At 44.1% G+C, this 22,343-nt stretch overlaps 1 protein-coding gene across 4 annotated transcripts in view; it reads right to left on the bottom strand.

The window, feature by feature from the left end:
- CHMP3 (charged multivesicular body protein 3) overlaps window positions 1-22,343 on the bottom strand; it is a 57,131-nt gene that overhangs the window by 9,306 nt on the left and 25,482 nt on the right. For 2 of the 4 annotated variants that reach the window (XM_090035337.1, XM_090035336.1), the window contains exons 3-4: window positions 20,161-20,276; window positions 15,355-17,505 (exon numbers count right to left, since the gene is read on the bottom strand). In XM_090035337.1, the coding sequence (XP_089891463.1) occupies window positions 15,927-17,505; window positions 20,161-20,276 (1,695 nt within the window). In that variant the 3' untranslated portion in view covers window positions 15,355-15,926. Of the gene's footprint in view, window positions 1-3,863; window positions 3,925-9,622; window positions 9,780-15,354; window positions 17,506-20,160; window positions 20,277-22,343 lie in introns of those variants that run through there. The other 2 variants (XM_090035338.1, XM_090035339.1) reach the window with 2 other exon arrangements.

Below are 22,343 nucleotides of genomic sequence, written 5' to 3'. Positions count from 1 at the left end.
AGGATGTGTCCATTCCAGGAGGATGGCTGAAAAACTAGCTTACAAGAGCCTGCACCCACTGAATCCTTACATCTGTTTGAAGGTCTAAGCATATACTGCGGCAAAGAGGATTCAATGAAATCCCTTGCAAAGAAACTAAGTTCAAAACAAATGTTTCTTGTGATTTTTAGTGTTGCAACAAGCTCTGCAGAGGGGAAGAATTTTACCCTGATGGGAGTCTGGAGCTGGCAGACTGTGACAATCTATCCATCAAAGTAGGGTTCTGCACTTTTGGCACAGGCTCAGTTGGAACGGAGACATCAATGCAGATTTTCGCGTGGGAGTTAATGAATCTTCTACTTCGGATGAGTCATTCTCCAAATGTCATTTGATGAGAGATGTTCTAAGACATCAGGCTCAGCCAATCCACAGGGACCAAAAGCATTCTCTCTTCAAAAACGAATAATCTCTTTCAGAAATGTCTGGCTTAGTGTTGTTTTCATCCTGTTAGCCACAAGGAATATATGCTTATAAGCAACTGGGAGCTGTCTAGATAGTATAAACGACCCTGTACTTTCTAGGACACTGGGGCAGGGCCTCTAAGTGCCCATAAGAGTGTTTAAGATAGTGAAGACAAATCCCCTACATTGTGCAGGAAATGCCAAGATTAATCCATTTTACACAAAGCCTTCCTCACTGACCTTTTAGGAGGCCAGGAGCACCAATAGTTCTCTATTTTTACAGTAGGTATAACTCACCTGGTTTAAAGGCCAAGACAATCTAACTGTATGAATTTTCTTCACTATAAAGGAAGTGTAACAGGATGATCAGAAGAGACAGATCTTATTCCCAGCTTTCCCATGCAGCTGTGCCAGTGGTTTGCTACATAAGCAAGGTGACTGACTATTCAGCACTGGGGAGGCCTCCACTGTGTCCAGTTCTGGGCACGGCATTTTAGGGATGCTGAGAAACTGGAGGAGATCCAAAGAGGAGTAGAACAGAACAGCAGGACAACAGAAACTGCTGCTTAGGAACAGCAGATCCTGTATCATGCAGGGTGTTGGACAGTCCTGGAGGTTCCTTTCTGTCCAATAAAACTAATTTTCCTCATGCCTGTTTCCCAGTCTGTTGGGAGACAGGTGTTCTTATTCACAGTTGTATCGAGAGGCTTAGCTTGCATTTTTTAAATGGAACTGAGGTGCTAGAAGGCAAGATACTAAGAAAATGAAATATTCTTTTTTCCTGCAAGCTAGTCACTGGCCTTAAGCAACAAAGAAACGCTGACTGAGCTGAGCTGAGCACATTCTGCTCAGGAGCTAATAATTTTAAATGGTTTTGTCACAGAAGTCTGACACGCATTTTCCAGGTTTTGCACAGTCCTGTATAATTTTAATACACAACAAGCTGCCATGATCTATCAACTGACAGCTTTTATATATGGACAGTGTTGTTACACAAGGGACTGCTAGCAATCACTAGAAGGGAGAGTGCCACAGGAGTGGTGAACTCAGTCTTTGGAAGGCAATACTAAAAGCCCACCAGTGAGCCAAAGACAGTTCACTGGTAGCTCTTCCATGGCTGCTGGCTTGAGGACAGAGCTGTGCCTTGCATGCATGCATGAACTGTTAAAAGGGATTGTGATGCAGCTCTTGGGCACTGGAAATTCAAGCTCTTTGGTTAAAGTGTTCTTGGCAGGACTAAGTCCTACACTGCTCCTACATTAATGAATATCCTCACAGACAGAATAGGACACATTCCATTTATCTGAACATGCAGGAAAATTTGAAACAACATTCTGGTTATCAAAACCAAATCATACCAAACAAAAAGCATCATCAAAACAAGAACAATCCAGTAACAGATGGTATGAAACAGGGTATTAGTACATTAGAATCTGAAGCCAACTGTTGTAGTAACACAAGCACACCCAGTAAAATGTTGGGTCAATGGCTGCTACATCCAGACAATTAGCATGGCATGTCAACAGCAAATGATGGATGGGGCCCAGTTCTTACACAAAACAGCAATGTACTCTGAATGGAGTCCCCTCAAGAGGCTAGGTCTGACCCACGATGAAGGCTTGAAGGAAGACACTTTGAATGACATACTACATTGGCTTCCTAACAACAGGCTGCTGCATTGATAGGTGTATAAAATGCATGCATCTTACAGGCCTCTCATTTTGTTGCCTTCCAGCTACAGCTTCTGAGAACTAGATGTTTCCATGATTAGATCCCAAGTAACCTTACTTACCTGGATTCAACATACACAAAGCAAGGCTGTATACTTTAAAGTGACATTAAAAAAAAAGTTCTGACAGTCTGATCTCCTTGCCTCAATCTGTCTGCTATGTAGACTAATCCCTTACTGCTACATCAAGTGAAATACTAAACCCTTCTAAAACTGAGATGAAACAAAGCTTTGTAAATGTGATTACCAAGAACAATGATGTACCCAGTTTGCTCTTCTAACATGCATAAACTCTAACATACAATTTGCAGATAGGATTAGTCTCGTCTGACTTGTTTAAGACTAGCATCCGATACATGTGGAAGTCAAAGCGCTTTACGAACATAAGAAAGTCTCAGCGCTCCTATAAGGTACACAGACTCTGTTCCCATTTTACAGACAGACACAGAGGGCACATACAGACAAGTGCACACATTTTCCCACAGCATGAATAGCAGCAGCACATATTTGTCCTACTGCTTTTTGCCCAAGGGCACGCCCCTGCATGCACACTCTGGTGCGTGCCAAATTGTACTGGGTGGGATAAAGGTTGGGACCAACTCCTTTGCCCCAGCAGCCCTACCTGGGGACTGGTGGGTGTCCCAGGATAGCAGCAGCACTGATCCGGCTGTATGGAGTTTGGCCAGCAGTCATATCGTGGCTCTGGACAGCCAGGCTCCATTTCTGACCGTGCACATTGATGCCATGTGCACTATGCTGCTTTTTTTGGTGGCAGTTTTTTGGGGTTTTTTTGACACAGCTCTCCTAGTGTCAAATTTTGACACCATGCTGCTAATCTGCAGTATGGTGAATGGGTGCATGTGCACTGTGTGCAGTTTGCAGTGCCTCAAACAGTTTTGAGGTGCCACCAACTGCACATGCGCACACATCTGGACTTACCAAGAGATTAAATAGGAACTGGGCATATAAAAAACAAACATCCAGTAACCAAAAGCCAATACAGAAAGTCCTCTGCCAATATGGCCCCAGAGAAAACCCTGGTGAACAGCTCAGTTTTAAAACTTTTCAGCTGCTGGGAAGGTGGAGAAAGAAACAAATCAGAAAATATAACAACATAGTTCAAGACCAAGCACCTTTCCCATCCCTGACTATATAGAAGGCCTAATGCTGCACCCACTGAAGTCAATAGAAAACTCCCCTGGATTACTGGAAGCAAGACCTTGTTCCTTATCTTACACCCTCCTGTTTGCCACTTCCTCAAATGACAGGTAAATTACACTTGATTTTTATATTTGCTATACACCATTGCACGCTTGCTTCACCTAAAATATGACCTACATAGCTGAGGTTCCTGGATAGTTTGACCTAAACTAAAGTTTTCAGAAGTGCCCAAGCAACTTAGGCCGTAAAACTCAAGTCACTTTACCAAATGGGATTTAGGAGTGTTACTTGTATTGAAAGTGTATGAGACTTAAGTAATTCTGAAACATCTTCCCCATAGAGACTTCCAGAAGGGTTTCCAATGCTTACACCAAGTCTGTATGCGATCCTAAGAGCAGGTTTAGACTTTTCATCCAATTTTTCATTTCTATATCTAGAATGTATAGATTAAAGTTCCTGAGAAGTCCAAGGGTGCTTTTCTAGCGTTTTCATTGGAACTGATAGAGAAAGGAAAAAGATGTGAAGATACAAACCTCGAATCTGTCTGTCTATCACTCTCATTTCTTTCCTCATCTTCAGTGACCATTCATTTACCTAAAAAAAGAAAAGAAAGCACATATCATTGAACTGACCCATTTTTAAGAAGTGAGCTTTGTAGGTAGGTTTTTAAAGCATATTCACAAACTAAGCTCTTTAGAAAGACATCACACCCCTTTCCCTAGGAAACAAGCCTCTGACAGAATTACGTACATGCTCCGCATGCCATGCAGGAACTCCAAGACGACTACTCTGTCCAGTTTAGAAGATGTACACATGAGTACATATATAATACATTCAGACCTGGAAAGGGATTCCAGTTGGCCCGCTGAATGGAACAACTGCTCTGACGTGCAAATGCAGCAGATCTGTACTTATCCAAATAGAACTTATTCCAATAACCAAGCATGGAGTTGCAGAAAACAATTCTAGTGGAGCAAGTGCAATGGAACATGTTTGGACCAGTCCCACAGCAAGCATTGCTCACGGAGTGAAAACATCAGAATCAGGCCTTCGACAGCCACCGAAGCTAATGTGCCTGGTGCTCCTCAGTGGCCAGCACCACATAAGTCCTATCAAACAAAAACAAGCTACTGTTTATGAAACCTGCAGCACTGGAACAAATTTAAAATGTGCATCTAGAAGAGGAAAGAGGAAGGGAGATTCATGTATGTGGAGGCTCAGATAGTTTTGCAGGATTTGCAGAGAAAATTTGGCAGTTTTCAGTTACAGGCTTTAGATGAAAACCCATTATTTCATGATTGCTCTCTGCTCGTTTTTCCTTCCCTTTAGCAACAGTATAACCTTTATGGGCAGTAAGATAAGTGTAGAGAAAACCAGAGCAGGAAAACCAAGACTGGAAGAAATACATTTCTAGCAGCATTCCACATTTTCTGCTGGAAGTGACCAGCAATGGGGATGATCTGCTCTTGTAGGCAACTTTCTGACACATCTTCTTCAATAGTTGTCCTACTGATTTTGACGCTGGCATTCATTCAAGGACATACCCCTTAGGGATTTTTAAATCAGGGCTGTCCTACTAAGCAGCCAACAGACAAACGCATCAACAAGCATATACCATGAGCATCGATATAAACTTTGCTGGACCAGCAGTGTCATTCAGATGTCCGACTCCGATTCCTGAAGCTAGTTCTATTCTCCCAGCTCAGTCAAAGTGTATGCTCAAGAGGAGGGCAGAGAAAGCGCTTCAAAAACTTGAAAAAAATGCATCATCAGCATCAACTCATGAGAGGCTATCGTCCAGGACCGCTCCAAATAGACAAAGACTCTACTTCAAGGATCTCAGTATTCTGAAACCTCACAATGACAACAGGACACAGAAAAGCAGGAGTGGAAGAAACAGTGCCATAGACCTAATCAGGAATACAGAGCCATCCACCCCACATGGAAACACATGCTTGAGTTGCAATAGAACCTGTCGATCCTGTATTGGCCTTGTCAGCCACCTGAGATCCACAGACAAGACAATCATCCTTGACTGCCAATGTTAACTAAGCAGCTGGGGGCCACAGGATGCACAGATCACACTAGTGAGGGCTGCACGCTGTGTGGGCCCTACCAGTGCAAGCCATGAACCCCTGGGCAGCCCACCTTGCAAGTGCCTCCCTGCACCACACTTGCAGATGTCCCTACCATGCAGGTGCCCTGATCACATCTTCAGCACTCTGATCATCTGTGTGCTGCCCTGCAACTGCATGTATGCACGCGGCATTTATCGGCAACACTACCAGCCACATCAGCCAAAAACTTGATTATGTCGATTTTCCTTATATCAGTGCCGATACGGTATGGGACCGATGTATTGGTGCACTTCTGCTTTCCAGGGTTAGTTTCCTTTATTTTTCCAGAGAGCCAGGCAAGCACAGCACTACACAAAATTGCTGGGGTGAGGAGATGTGAGCCTGAGCACAAGCATCAGCTTGGTAAGCAGGTGTTTAAAAGGCTGCCTACCCCGCCTCAGGCAAGTCCACGTTAGAATTATTATTAAACTCCAGTTAATGGACTGTCAACTAACAGCAGTCAGCAAATCTAGCTACTTTTCTGGGCACTCCACAAGTATTTATTCCAATATTTGTGTCCTGGAACAAGCTCCCATGAGTCGAGTGCTCAGATTTATACAGACAAACCTATTTCCCAGCTGACCCAAAATTAGCTACAATTACACCTCTACTATGGAAACAAGCCTTACATCTAGGGGTGCACCAATAAATATTTTTTTGGTTGATACCAATTGTCAATTATAATCTATCCATATAAGTTGATACCGATCCGATTGCCAAGATGCAGCCTGGCAGATTGGAGAGTAGTGTCCGACCAGTAAGTCTGTGGAGGGGAGTGGGAAAAGGCATGGTGGGGGGGCAGACTGAGGTCCCCACAGTGAGGGAGGGAGTGGGGCAGAGGCAGGGCAGGACGTGGGACAGAGCTGTGGGTGGTTCCTGCTACTGCACACCCCCACCTGGCAGAGGGATAGGGGCTATATGCCCCCTGGATTTATGCACAGGGGGCTGCCTGCTGCAGGCTTAGGGCCAGGGGCTGGGCCAGCCTCTTCCTGGAGTGGGGGCTTGGCTGGGGCTGTGCTCAGGGTAGGCAGCAGCACTGGGAGGAGGGACTACGAGGGATTTTGGGGTGGCCATAGCACACCCCATGGTCCCCCCTCCCAGTGCTGTCACTGCCTGCCCTAAATACAGCCCTGGCCCAGGCCCCCTGCCAGGAAGAGGTCAGTGCAGCCTCCAGCCCACCCTTGCCCCAAGCACAAATCGGGGGGGGGGGGGGGAGCACATACCCCCCACCCTGTGCCTCCCCCAGGGGTGTGCATAGCAGCAGGAGCTGCCCCCCTCTTGCAGACAAGCTACCTGTGGCTCCATTCCCCACCCCCCCGCCTGGGCAGGCCCTGCCCCCACGCTCCCCCCCTCACCATGGGGGCCTTAAATTGCACCCCCAGTCCCCACACTCCCTCCCTCACTATGGGGGCCTTAAGTTGCCCCCCCAACACTTTACTGGCCAGACACTGCTCTCCAAGCTGCCAGACTGCAGTCCTGGTCACGTGCATGCTGTGGCTGCGTGCATGCATGTCACATCTATTGGTAACATTATCAGCCACATCAGCAAAAAAGGCCAATTCCCAATAATGACAGTTTTCCTTTTAGCAGTATCAATATGACCTGGCCCAATATATCAGTGCAGTTCTATTTAAATCTCATTCATGCTACTGTCTAAGATAGCGTGGTGGGACCATAGCAATAGTCATGTCAAAGTTGAACCTGCTACTTCTCAGCTCCATCTCCTCTGTTGATTAGCACTGGCCTCATGATTATTTGAAGACAGCAATGAAGGGAGTCTGGGTTCTGTTTCCAGCTCAGCCTCAGATTTGCCACATTACTCCGAGTAAGTCACTTGATCTTTATGCACCTTTGTTTCCCAGCTGTAGAACATGGACTGTATTTCATTACTTTATAAATGTGTGAGTAGCAGTAAAGAGGCAAAAAAAATCCCAGGCCTACTCATTCAAACAGATATAGCATGGTGGCTAGCTAGTAATGGGGGAGGGTAGCCATCTCAAGGAGAGCAGGACCCCTGGCAACTACTATGGGAGGAAAGGAGTAGAGCTCATACATCTTCAGCGGCTTGACCTCACAGGCAATACCTGTCTCTGGTGATCTAAAGATCATTTAAAAAGAAATCACAGACAGCTGTAAATTGTACTATGTTAAGCAAATGGAATAGGCATAAAACTCAGTGTCCTGTGTTAGGTAACTAGTAGCAGCAATAGCAATATTATCCTTGTTAAATTAGTAAATATGATGTGAAATTACAAGTGCTCCCTAGTTAAAAGGCTATTTTAGACACTGGAGCATAGGGTTGGCATGGAAAAAAAAAATGAATTGGTACTAATCATCAAGTTGAACACCACCTTCCTCAGTTGTGTTGTTTCTCTCTGAACTGAGAATTACAACCAAAGCAGACAAGAAACTTGTATACTGAGATTCAAAGAGTTTTAGACGGATGTAGAGTCAACGTCTTTTTATGTAAGCAAATAAAAGGCTGGATTGGAAAAGCTGCCATGGGTCAAGCTGAACAGATTGAGATCTGGATATGGACGCTTCAAAACAACACTTCACAACATGAACATCTTGGACAGCTCCCTGTGTGAATGCAGTACCCAACAGCACAGCACACAGTCAAAAGCTGCAATTACAAATGCTCAGATGGGGCAGATGAAATCCACACATTGAGCGGTAACACCAGAGAGTGGCTCAGATTTGGGAGTTGGTATCTGACACCGTATGAAAGGAGACAGGCTGGATTAAGAACTGTTCATACTGTAATGGGTCCTTGTGCGAAGAGGAATGGATCAAGAAAGACCTCTTCTACACACAAAATGGCACCACTTTTAGTTGAGATTTTTTTTTAGCCAATTTCAGGGAAGCCAGTGTAGGTCTATATACACATACCTATTTAAATTTAGAGCCACTTAGTAAAAAGCTACTTGACCTGAAAGACTGTTTTGTATCAGTTTACTTCTGTCAGTTAAAAAAACCCTCCACATATTCAATGAAACTGGTCCATCATCTGTATGTGGACAAAGCCAAAAAATCACATGTCAACGTGCTCCTGGATTGACACAATCCTTGGAAAAACAAGAAGTCTCCTGCACACTTTGTAGACTGCACTTTCCAAGTTAGGTATTGTGAGGGCTTTCGGCACTCCAGCCAAAAAACGTTGCCTACCTCTGTTCTAGACAGAAAACCACTTAGGCTAGTACACAATGTGGTCCCATAGTCATTCCTACCCAAAAATAAATTGGTCACGAGCTCCTCACTCAACTGCCCTGTCAGCCCACGGTGCGTGCGTCAGTCACTAGCACATATCGGCAAGTCACTTCCCAGCTGTGGGAAAGCAGAAACAACCCTCGCTCCCACCCCTTCCTCCACAGCTTCCCAATTGTTACAGGACCTTGGGGAGCAGGAGAGAGGTGCTAGCGCTGGAGAGGTGGTTTGCCACTGACCCACACAACCCTCCCACCTGCAGTCTCAGGAGAAGTGGGAAGAGCTCTGGAGACCACTGTGCTGCAGCGCTTCCATCCAATCGCAAATCTAGCTCCACTCCTGCCCACGGCTCCACTTTCTGCAACGCCCCGGACACGAGGAGGGCGCCAAAAAGTGCGTCGGCAGCCTCCTGGCAGAGGACAACATTTGCTCGCAGATGAGCGGCGTTCGCTCGCGGGCTGCCGAAGCGATCGGCAATGGAGATGATCTGCTCTCACAAGAGACTTTCTGCCATTTCTTCTTCAATAGCTGTCCCGCTGATTCCGACGACCTGCACCCAGGGCTAGCCCTTGGGGGGTGTGAATCGGGGCGACCGCCCCCACGGAGCCCCACGTCGTCACGTCCTCCATTTTTCTCTTCGAGGGAAAATTCTCTTCTCTCACCCGATCGGACATGCTTTCTTCTGCTGCCTCCGAGACTCCCTGCACGAGGCCGGCGTTCAACGAGTTGCTGGCTCTGCCTCGGGGCCTGCAGGCTCCTCAAACTCGCTAGCCGTGGGGGTGCCCCAGGGGAAGGCCCTAGCCAGCATCACCCACCCGGACTCCTCCCAGGCTTCGCACCTGACCGCCTCACCTGCCAGCACCCCCGGAGCCTCTCGTGGGGCCCGCGCTCCGGCCGACCCCCCGCGGGCCTGGCTACGGCCTAGCCCGCCGCCATGACAACGGCCGCCCCGCGCCCACCGCCATTACCAGCTCCTTCGGTGGCTTCTCCGGGGTCTTCCCGAACAGGCCCATCGCCGCCCTGCGCGTTCTGGCCCTTCCGGGTTTCCGTCCCCTCCTCCACTACGTCAGCAAGAGGCAGGGAAATTCGCGACCCAGCCCATCCCTTCCCTCCTTTCTTCCGCCCGAGGGTCACGTGGCCGCTGCGGCGCGTGCGCAGCCCGCTGGGAGGAGAAAGAAATAACGCCGCACGCTTTTTGTGCTCGCTGCTAGGCGAGGGCGGGATGGGGCCTTGCGCATGCGCACTGGCACAAAGGGGGGGGGCATTTAACCTTTTAAGTGCAGGTGATTGTAGACAGTCACAGAGGGAGCGTCACAGAAGGGGGAGGGGGTTGTTTAACCACTTCATGCCCTGGCTGCTGCGGATACTGGCAGAGGCTTGTGCTGGCTGCCCACAGGGGCTGGGCAGGGCCCCGGGGCGTCCCCTCACAGCTGCGGAGAGACCCGGGCCAGAGGGACATGTGGGGGCGCCACACACAGGCCAGGGGGCCCAGATGAGGCCCAGCTGCAACCTCACAAACCGTCCTGGGGGCTGCGAAACACGGCCTTCGCCCCCCCCCGGCCACAGCAGCTCTGCACCTTGCAGCGGGGGGGCACTGACAGTCCCGAGCCCCTCCGCTCCTTGCAACGCTGCCTCCCTGGTCCCGCCTGCTCCAGTCCCCATGTACCCAGCACTTAGTTTTCAGTCACTTTTTGACTATGGAAAAAGAATAAAACAAGTACCGCATTTGGGGTTGAGAAAAAAAAAATCACCCCGTGGTCAGGTGGGTATGGACGGGGGGTGGGAGTTTGCATTCCTCTGTAGCAGAGGGCACGGTCCTCTACCTGGGGTCTCTTGAGGATATATTGACCACGCTCCAAAGAAGCTGCTGCAGTTCCCCCACTAGTTGGGGAGGAGCCTGCTTTGAGCAGGGCGGGTGGCCGAGATGACTTGTTGAGGTCCCTTTCCACCCTCATTGTCTATGATTTTGCTAGTCCTAAGCAGAGAATATCTACCTCCAGTCTTCTCCCACCCCTAGGGTTGCCAGATGTCAGTAAATATACTGGGCTGAAAATGGCTGTCAGTAAAGTTAGTAAAAAGACTTAAGCAGTCAGTAAAAAAAAAAAGCTCTGAAAGAGAAAATGGCAGCACCACCTGGTGCTTAAGTGGGAGTGCAGCACCCTGCAGGAAGCATTCTCTTAATCGTGTGCTACTGCTCTCGTGTCCCAAGCTGCCTGTAATGCTGCTGGGCATCAGGTAGGCTTCTTTTGGTGTTCGCACTAAGACGGAGGAAGCGGGGCTGGTGGGAGCATGGTGCAGGGTGCAGGCAGAGGCATCTGGGTGTAGGGGTGAGTAGGGGGTCCCTGGCAGCAGGGGTGGGAACCACAGTGTAAGACCATCGTAATAAAGCAGGGTTACCAATCCAAGAAAAAAAAATACTGCAAACGTTTTTACTATGGTTTTACAACCAAAGCCTTTTACTGTGGTTGATGTCAAATCCCTAAATTTGAACTCAGCCCTTTTAACTGGTATCAGGCAGGAGGGCATGAGTTACATTAAGTAAAACACATATCAATGAAAATGTGTCAGTAAAAAAGAGGCTGGCGGTCAGTAAAAAGCTTTCAGATTGAAAGTAAAAAAAATTACGTTGGCAACCCTGCCACCCCCTAAATAGTATAGCTCTGTGCTTGTAGTGATCTATCATACACGTGAACTTTTACCACACGCAAATATCAGAATTTGGATAATGGCTTTAAACCAATTACTAGGGTTGAATCCTGAATTCTTCTTCTCTTCTTCCCTGCACCACTGCTTGACATTGTCCTGTGGTGCCTACTTTTATGGCAGTCTTTAGTTGCAGATGCAGTCTATTAGCAGTAACTGGACCACTCATGGAAGGAGAAGAGAAAATGTTCTTGTGTACTGAGCACCATAACAGTTGCCATAAAAGACATCATACTAGGTTCAATGCAGGCAGAAGTTAGCATAACACAACTAGAGGGAGTGTTGTTATTTTTGCCCAAAGACACTCCTGCACCTGTGTTTATGTCTGCATAAACACAGCCTCCTGTTGATTTAGTTTTGCAAAATTCCCTTTTGACAACAGAGTACCTGTGGGAAGTAAGTAAAATGCCAGTATTTACACTCCTGGACATCATCATGCTGTGTGGGAACTAGTTTATATTCCCCCACCCCTTCCAACAGAATGGATCAAATTATTCCCCTGGTTGCACAGATGCCAGTCCCCTGGAAGAAGCCAAGCAGCACCAGTTTAAATTCAAGCTGAATTGGTGCCATGCTTTTAATGGAATATAGGTAGGGCAGATAGCAGTCTGGCTCCTTTCTATGGGGCTAGGAAAGGCTTATGGGGCAAGATCTTCCACTATACTCCAGCTGCTTTATGCCACATATAAGCATAGGGCAATATATTCCTTGACTGAAGATCGAGTAGACAGTAGAACTGTTCCAAAGCCGTCTTTGAAAGCTATGATTAGGGGACAAATCTCCATGGAAGATCAGCACACAGCCCTGCAGATTCCAGGCAGCACTGGCTATAGGAAAGGCTGCTGAATTTTAGGGCCTCTCCAAGCCCCAGAAATGACTTAAGAGGTCCTATAGCCATCTCTGTAATCTCAACCTGAGAACAGCCAAGACAATTAAAAATTCCTAACAAGATATTGACTGGATTTGGTTTTGGTCACATCACCATCAGAATTTGGCCTTAGCTACAGCGTGCATACTGAGTTGGGATAGACAAGTAATTGTTTGTGGAATGGGGAGGCTATAGGCATGTAGAGTTCTTATGGCTGGAGAGAATAGTAGTTGTCACCCTACCTTTCTTTTACAGGTTTAATTGGATAGAACAATGCAGAGCACTTTTCAGCTAGTCATTCTGATGACCTTTAAGAGTCATGGCTAGGACTGGTCCCATTATGGGGAAAACGGAGGCACAGGAGGTTGAAAATGATTTGTTTGAAGTCAAACAGCAGAGCAGGGACCTGGGTTTTCTGATTCCCAGGGCTCCACTCTGACATCTAAATTAGAAGTAAAGCTGTCATTTATTTCCTCAAATAATATTTGCACAAGAGGGTCAATCATACTAACCTATTTTCTGTTTGTTGCAATAGCCAAAAGTTGCATTACTTTAGCTGGTAAATTACGTCTACGTATCTCACAGGCTGCTGTAATAACTGGCCCTGTAATAACAGGCTGCTGTTGTACTGCTGTAATAACTGCCTCCCTTATGTATGAAATAGAATGGCAATAGTTAATTCTTTTGGCCTCGTTTATATGGTGCTTGTGCACATGCAAGGAAGAGATGGTGGTGGTAGAATAGACATGTTTTACCAGAGTGACAGGCCCATTAAGTGGCATAAAGTGTGAGGCAGCCATGCAGGTCATCCCAACTGAGTGCAATAAAACTATTAGATTACACCATCACATGTTGTGTACATGCCACATGTATTATCAGAACTACTCAAAAAGGTTTTGAAGAGTTATCACTAGTATAGTGACCACTTCTGTATTCACGTTGAAAAGGTGTTCAAAATCAAACCTTTTACTTGCACATTAGTGTTTTTTCTGCTTAGACTGCTGTTAAGTATGCCAATTGCTGTGGGTCTGAAGCAGATCTGGAAGTTGGTTTTTGGTTTAAGCAATTTATTTCACACAGGCTAGCAGGCAGCCAGATGGAAAAAATACTTTCGCTACCACTCACAACCTAGATATCTACAGAGGAAAGGATCATTATCTCATTACCGTGAATCATATGAATCCAACTTCATTTCTGTAGCTATGTCCTCTGTGCCTCTCCTAACTATTTAAACAGCAATTGCTTAAGTTCATTTACCAAACAGAAACAGACTGGTATGTGGTGTTTCATGAGATTCTTATTTATTTTGCAGTGTAGTGCATGTTTGCTTGATATCTATGTACAAGGAAGGACCTATGCTTTTAGAGTGCTAATTTAGTAAGTTTGATATTGTTTTCATTACACCAAAACCATAGAGAAGTCAGGCTGGAAGAGACCTCCAGAGATCATCTAATCCAACCCCCTACCTGAGGCAGGATCATCCCTATCCAAACCATCCTATAGAAAAACTCTAAACTCATCCTAAAGCTACCATCAACCTTGATACAAGATGCAACATAACACCCTAACCTGCCACAGGGAAACCAGGGGACCACGGCACCCAATGTCCTGCTTCTAAAAACGTTTGTTAATATAAGATCAAGAAACTAGCCAGTCTCTTACGTATTTTCACCCAGGTGTTTCTAGGCCCCCCATTTTCAGATTGCAGAGGCTTCAATTTAGAGCAACAGCCCTATTCTAGCTCAACTTGGAATGTCTTGATACCAACTGGACTTAGATGCTTCCTTGTGCTTAATCACAAACCCGAGTTCTTTACTGAATCAGGAATTAAAATACAAACGCTCTGAATTGCCAGAGTAACTCCTTTACTCCAACCAGGGCACTCCTCCACAAGACCAGTGCCAGAATTACAAATATATAGATGTGTGAACTACAGGAAGGGGAAAATACCTGAGGAAATATGTCCAGCAAGTAAAAAAGTTACTGTCATCCCCTGTTGCTATCAGTCCCTCACTATAACATTTATTGTTTCAAAACTGGGAATAGAAATGAGGAAAAAATAGACATAATTAAAAAAGGTTCCCTGCCCCAATAAATATTCTAGTATCTGCATTATCCACCAGGCAAGCTACTTTGTAGCATTAAAAAAATATCAATTTTATAAATTTGATTTCCTACACAAAAAACACCATTAAATAAGCCATTAGCTAATTAATACCCAAACTCACTGTAAATGGTGCTTGGAAGGAAACGATGGCGAGTATCCAAAAGGATCTGCATCCACATTCCCCATCATTCACCTCTGCTTAACTGCCACCATCCTATGTACAGGGCTATGAACCAAAAAACAAGCAAAACAAATACAGGTCATTTGCTTTTATAACATCTATTATAGCAGGTACAAGGTAAACTTTGCAGAACACTTTACGTTCTAGCCCTTTCTTCTTACACACGCTCATAACATTTTCCCAAGCAATTACCTTTTGCGCTGAAAAATTTCCATACTAGATTTTCAGCTAGATGATTTTGAAGAATATCATTCAAATATCTCCATCTGTTCTCTGCATCACAAAGGTATAGAACATACTTTCTCATGGTATTGAAAACAGCCATCTCTCTTCCCCCAGGAAATGACTGGACTTTGTCATTTCAAACTTGGTATTTAAACAACAGCATCAAAAAAGCTGCTTTAGTTGTTAAGGGATAGCACTCTGCCCTGTAGGCATAGCAGTACTTATACTAAGCACCACAGCTACACTTTCATGACTGTCCATAGAAGAAAGGTCCTAAGGGGAGACAGGTTGAAGGGAAGATTTCCCATTTACAAAGTAGTTGGTAAAATGAATCTGAGAATCACTGGGTTAAGCAGAAGTGCACACAAACACAACACATGGGCTTAGAAATGCTTACAAATGAGAACACTTCAAGCCAGGGACATGCTGTCTTCCTTTGCTTGGCAAGTGCCTAACATACTTTGGGAGCCACTGCAATAATAAATGAATTCCAGCACCACCATAAAAATGATGCATGGGACTTGCACACGCCTGAAACAATCATTTAAATGGTTTGGAATGAGATAACCAGTTGCACTAAATGGTTTTTTGCATTGCTTCCGCATACAAGAGAGACAAAAATTGTATTACGTTTTTATTTGTCTTCACAGATAAATCAAACTGGCAAGACATCTGCAACCATACAGAGGATATTTATCAAAACAATTAACATTACAAATCTGCAGCCTTCTCCTTTTAAAATAATTTATTTCAAGGATTTGTTTTTAAATGGTACTGTCGTAGAACATACATTATTCAACAGAGGTGTGCTGAACAGACTCTAAAATAAGAAACACTTAAAATTAAGCAATTACCTCAGGTTAGAATTCCAATGTTCACCCAACATTCTAACTTGTAAACTTTTGCTGGAATACGCTTTTGTTTTAGGTTTGATTTTTGTGCTTACAAAAAACAGCAGTAAGTTTCCAAACATTGTAAAGAAAAAATTATGATACAATAAGTATGCATCCAGTTTCAACATACAAGGCAACCAAATGATTCTGTCATTAACATTAGCATCATGTATATTTTCGTTCACTGCACTAACATTTAAACTAAAACTCCAAACCACAAAATCTTTAAGTGACTAACACATTTAAAAGGCAAGCAGTAATATACTGAAAGCTTACAAAGAACATTAGCACACAGCTAAGATGGGATCTCATTTGATAAAGGCTGCTGATGGGTGTATGGCTGCTTTTTCTTATAAGAAGCCCACCTACAAACCGGGCAGCAGTGTCGCCCCCCAGCTAGCCACATCACAATGCAATTCTGATGAAACACGTGGCCACACGGTAAACCCATGAGGAGACATCCATTCTCAAAATTCTCTAGACATACAACGCATTCTGTACAGTGCAACATGTTGGAGGGCCAAGCTGACCAATCTGGCTCCATGTTTTCTGTAGAGCTACATGACCCATATGACCTAGCTTTCCTTTCATATGGCTCATTAGGACAATATTTCTTGGCACATGAGCAGTTGTCAGCATTGCACCGAGGCTTTCCTTCACTGGGATTGTGAACTGTGCTCAGCTCATCGTCCTCAGAGACTTCCTTTTCACTACTGAAGACCTCTTTGCTTTCGCTCTCAGAGTCACTTTCACTTTCTGGAGACGCTTCCAACATCTCCTCTTCAGAATGGATGCCAAGGCATCTAAACTTCCACATGGGTAAGTTTTTGATATAATCTGTTGGTATTAGAGGGTGGAGCCAGAGATCAGGGAAAGCCAAGCGCTCTAAGAACAAATCTGGGTCTTCATCCCAATCTGATTCAAAGGGGAATTGTTGAAAAGAAGCGATGGGGTGGAACAAGTAACTGGTATACCAGTCCCACAGGCTTGACAGCCATTCCAAATTGTTGGCATTGACTTCGTCGTTGTTGTTATTGCGTCTTCTTTTTTTCTCAAAGTAATCTATTAGTAAACCATGACCAAGGTAAGTGCTGAGGAATAGGGCTGGGTGTGATGAGTAGAACATCCAGTCAGCTCTTACCCATGAAGCCAGAGTAGTTGTATTAGAATACCTGAACAGTTTTAAACTATACTCATAAAAGCTATCTAGGTAAGGTAGCTGCAAAAAACCTAACACAGGGAGCCAGGAAATAATTAATAAAGAATTATACGTCCCTAAAGTGCTTATAAGAACCACAAAGCGCTTTATGGTAGCACCCTGTGTGATAAACAAGTCCATCCAAGCCATCAGATTAACCAAAACTAAGCTCAACACAAATAAATCATTAACTTCAGGCTGCAGTGAGCGCAAGAATGTATCCATGGCACGCAGAGATATAAATTCACCAGTGTTATTCCCATATCTGTAAATTCCCTCCGGAGTTCTAAGCACATAAGATGGGGTCTTGTAGATCCCAATTTCTGCCATATAACTTTTGTTGTCCCAGTTTTCTACATTCACAAAAATAAACTCAACTCTTCCAGTAAACTTTACACTTAGTGCAGAGAAGAATGCTGGAGGCTGGTCAAGGTTAGCAAACAGGTATATTTTCACTCGATACTGGTCACTTTTGTTCCACTCTTCCTTTAAATGTTCCGAGTTGTAGACGGTTTTAATGCGAGAAGCTGCATGTGCTGTGATCCATTTGAAAATGTGCTCCACTTCAATTCTGCGCCCACTGTATTCTTTCAGCATCACTTTCCCCTTGGAGGTGCTGGTTTGTGGAACTGACATAATTAATGTGGATCTCACCCAGCCTCTTCTCTTGCAGTATCTGCAAAAGAAAGCAGCAAGTAAGATTACAGTTTCATATTTCTACAATACCAATCCTCAGATGTTCAATGGAAGCCTGGTTGAAAGAGCTTTGCAGCTCTAATAATAAACTCAGAGAAGTCAGTGGGAAACAAGAGTGCTCTATATCAATGGAAAAAGTAAGCATCTATTGATATACTATGCTGCCTAAAAGGGTGTTGGGAGGACATGAATTCGTAAAACCCTGGAAGGGAAGAGTGCTAAGTACAAGTTTATTATACTCACTGGGGTCAGGTAATACAAAGATCAGGGCTCTTACGGCAAGATTTCATTTCATTACAGTGGAAAGCTTTAGTTACAGACACCGTTAAGTTTCTAGCCCTTCCAGTTGTGAAGATAACCTTTACTACATAAACTGCTTCAGCAATTCTTTCCTGAGTCTGCAGACTAACCTCTCCAGTGCTTCTGTTATTCATAGTTTTGTCAAGCAGTGGCAGAGTGAAATTAGCAAGACTCTAGTCTGTTTTAGGGCTGCTTTTAAAACCCTATGGAGGCCATGAAACAGACAAGAATGTTAATTTCACACTCTGGCTAGTTGACAAAGCCATGAGTACAAGAAGGCAGAAACTGCCGCCATTCAAAAGAGTGAGATAATTAAAAAGAAGCTGGCAGCAGACTGGGAGAAAAGCAGGGGCAATCTGCCAGGAAGTTCTGGCTGAAGGTGTAGGAGACAATCCGACTTTACTTTCTAGCAGGCTGGGACAAGGCAAGAGATATGGCCTTTAAGTGCATATCTGGGAAGTCACAGATTAAAGGGGGCTGAGCTCCCATTTAGGATCTAAAGACAGCACTCTGTAGAAATCCTAGAACCTTTCCTGCTCCCAGCACCTGCAGGACTTGTCTGAACAGTGTTGTTTCTGGGACTTCCTCCTATTACTTAATTTAGTTTTTCAGGTAGCAGGTATCTGGTAAGTTTTCCAACACCCATCTTCAAATATAACAAAAGCTATGAACAGTCAGACAACAAGCTGCCCCTTTCCAAACACTACAAGTCATGCAATGGAGTAAGAGCAGTCATAAATTCACCAGCCAAAGAATCTTCTTTCCGTCACATGGATTTTTTTTTATATCTTTTTTTTAACTCCCCAAGTAAGAAAATAAGATTGCTCCTATCAAAAAGGCAACATTATTATTTTTGGAAAGAGCCTTGGCATATTATGCCATTAGCAGAAGAAGACTTAATTGATGGCAGCACTGGGTACTCTCAGCATCCTGATGAAAATTATTCATGAGCATTCACACTTAGCAAGACAAAGAAAAATCCAAACTAATAATTGGAAACAGTTGTATTTGAATTTAAATCTTATTTAAAAGACCATTTTTGATTATGGCATGAAGACTAGTTAGGAATTTCATACTCTGGAATGTGATATATTTTAAGATGCTCCAAGTTTAAAAAAATAAAAAGTCACATGTTAGTTTCCATAAGCACATTCAGGCTAAGAATTTATTAGTGCAATTCATGTTATACCACTGTATTTAGGATTCAGACGATGAAATGGTCGCGCACACGTGATACGTTGCCACTGGAGTTCAAGGCAAGTTTGCCTGTGACATGATGTGGCCACAACTTACAGATTTTATTGGTTTTACAACAGCGCAGAAGTAACTACTGTGGAAGCAGCTGTAACAATTGCTTTCAGTTGCCTGGTTTTTGATTACAACTAAATGGAAATAAAAGCATCTTTTGCATCTAGGAGCTGTGGTTACTTTCTGCCTATTTTCCCCATAGGAAAGCATGTTGTCAAAGGGCGTGCTCCTGTTTACATATGGGACTACACACATTCCTCAGGCTGGGAGGAAACAACATCCTGCATGCACTCTCACAGCAGTACACTACTCTCGAGGATCAGAGTAAGTTAAAATGCTGCAGCTGTCTTTCCACCTTGTCAGACCAAACCAAAGATTCTCATGACCAGTAAATTTCTCAAACAGGTGTAAATCAACCTTGATGGAAGCAAGTGCAATATTCATTAACTTTAGAAATGACTGAAAAGTGAATATATTCACTTAGCTGTCTCTTTCCATTGCTGTATTATATTCTACCACGGCCTAAACATATGCTTCTCTGACACTTTGAGAAGCCATGCTTTTATGGGTGATGGATGTCCATACATAATGAAATAGATTTTTTTTTTTTTTTTTTAAAACAGACCAGTATTCTTCCACATGTAAGAAGAACATTAGAAATCCCATACTGGGTCAGATTACAGGTCCAGCTAGCCCAGTATCGTCTTCCTCTCTCCCACAATGGCAGAGTAGGGATGCTAAGGGAGTGGATGCACTGTGATTAAGGGTGGATGTAATCCACAGGCCCTGAGTTCTATGTTGCCCACGAAGTCCACAGATATTGCTCACAACCACAGGAAACGAAGAAGTTAAAACTAAGGTTGACAGGAAGAGCAAAATAAGATGTTGCCTGCAGCATGTTACTTGCTCAGTACTGTTGCAAATGGGCCAGTGAAAAATGGGGACCCCAGGACAGACTTTAATGGAGATAAAAAACCTGTAAGCAGTAGCCTTTATCATGGCTAACTTTACAGTAGAAGGCTCTACAGCAAGAACACCACTGTGCTAAGACATTCTAGGGACTTAAATAATCCTTTAAAGAATATACCTGGGATCACTGGAGCAGTTAAAAGTGCCTGTACGTATGCCAAACCTCGACACTTTCTTCACCATTTTTTCCCAATGGACTTTACCCACCAGAGGGCTTCTGTCATTTGCTATAACCTATTGTTAAAAAGAAGAAAGACGCTTTAGTGTCAGAAACAGAAATCATTTGTTCTTCTAGAACTGACGTTTACTTTTGTCCAAACAGAACCCTTTTTATCTTCAATGTTGCGTTCCCCCCACAAGAAAACAAAGAGTATTGTTGTAATATTTTGTCTATCCCTAGCTGCAAAATTAGATTTGACAAGTGAAATTGTAATATTGATAATAAGAATATTATGGTTACTGCCAAGAAAAAGGCACATCAAGGACATGCTTATTAATAATTACTTGCTAAAATACCAAACTCCTAATGCTTTACAGAAGGTTTAGGTGGGGGAAAAAAATCCATGTAATGCAATCAAGGGACAAAAAATATGGTTGCTCTTTACTACACTGATGTTCATCATACTTTACCTCGTCCCATAAAAAAGTAAAACCTCCCCAAATAAATAGACCCAGGTCAGTTTAAATTATTCTTCTCCAGATTAGCCACAAAGATGACCATTTGCAACAGCTTGCAAAGGACACAATGCTCTGTAGATACAGCCACAAACATGGCTCTCAACTGCTAGTGACTCGTTCCATGATACTAGGTAAGTTAAGTCCCTGTCTCAGCTTCCCCTCTTCCACTTGAGAATAATTCATAGCGATGTTTTACTTGGAGGTCAGAGCAACTTAGATGAAAGGGCTGCAAGTACAAATTATTAAACATTTGCCATCTGAATTGTATACACAACAGTCTACAAGGAAAAAAATGCTGGTCTGCTGCTGACAGGTAATTTTGAATGACCTGACCAATCATGCGTCAAGCAACGAGCTGTAGCAGTTTCACCACTCTGCTTATTTTAGAAATGCCTTACATGCTTCTACAAGCAGACTCGTTGCCACTTTAAAACATTTGCCAGACTTCACTTTGAAAATGCCATTTGTCAGGTGTCCGTGGCAGAGGTTTCGCTGTGTATAATAAGCAGCTTACCTAAACAACTGGACATTTCAGTCTTCCTGCAAAAACTGCTGTCTCCACCACGATTCGTCAATTATGTTGCATGTGCAGGGTGAGAAGTAAAGGCACAAATATACCTGGCCCCTAGAAAAAGTTATCCATTTCTGTGTACCCCAACCGAGGGTACATTTAGAAACTAAAAGCAGCAAGAAAGATTAAAACGGTAAGACATTTTATACAAGGAACTCCAGATAAACTAAGAGGTTGTACAATCCCTCACAAATAGAAGCTAAGATTATCTAAATAGAACTTGAGTGAAACATGTAGCCAAGAATCTCTCACAATATACATATGGGTGAAACATCTCTCCTCATCCTGGCATAGCTACAAAGACTGCTGCCAAGAATATTAACACCCAGCTTGCCTATAGAAGATGGGAGTGAATCAGGAACACAAGTGTGGTGGATCAGTTGCAAATTTAAAACATTTTGGAACAGCTTGCTGAGTTACTGGAACTTCCTTCTCCTATGAGATAAAAAAAAACAAACCCTTAAAATATCACTAGTGATTTAAACTTGCCCCTTTAATAACCAGCTCAACAAGCAGATACCAGAAAGGCACCTTGAAACATTTCATTCTTACTCCTGAAGAGTTACTAGAAGTGATAAGAGAAACTTAGATGCTGGGGTTGGAAGGGACCTCAGTAGATCAGCAAGTCCGACCCCCTGCCCTGGGCAGGAAAGAGCGCTGGAGTCAGGTGACCCCAGCCAGATGCCTATCCAGCTTTCTCTTAAAGAGGCCAGAGACGAGGGGCAGGCAATTATTTTGGGAGGAGGGCCACTTACTGAGTTTTGGCAAGCCATCGAGGGCCACATCACAGGCAGCCCAGGGCAGACAAACATTAATTTTCTAAATTTTTTAGAGGCCCCGTGAGCCGGATAGAATGGCCTGGTGGGCCACATTTTGCCCACCCCTGCCTTAGACATTGGTAAAGAGGACTTAGAAGGTAAGGGAGGGTTGTACATAAATGGGTCCTTTGTCATAAACACACTCCAGGGCTAGGGACAGACATTACACATAAACTGGTTTAAGTGACCAGAAACTGGTTTAAACCTGTAACGGAACAGATGTTCAGTGCACAT

This window comes from Crocodylus siamensis, chromosome 2 (genome assembly GCF_052110815.1).
Source record: "Crocodylus siamensis isolate JL-2025a chromosome 2, ASM5211081v1, whole genome shotgun sequence".
In the NCBI taxonomy this organism is placed as follows: Eukaryota; Metazoa; Chordata; order Crocodylia; family Crocodylidae; genus Crocodylus; species Crocodylus siamensis.
This window is presented reverse-complemented; position numbering and strand designations above follow the sequence as displayed.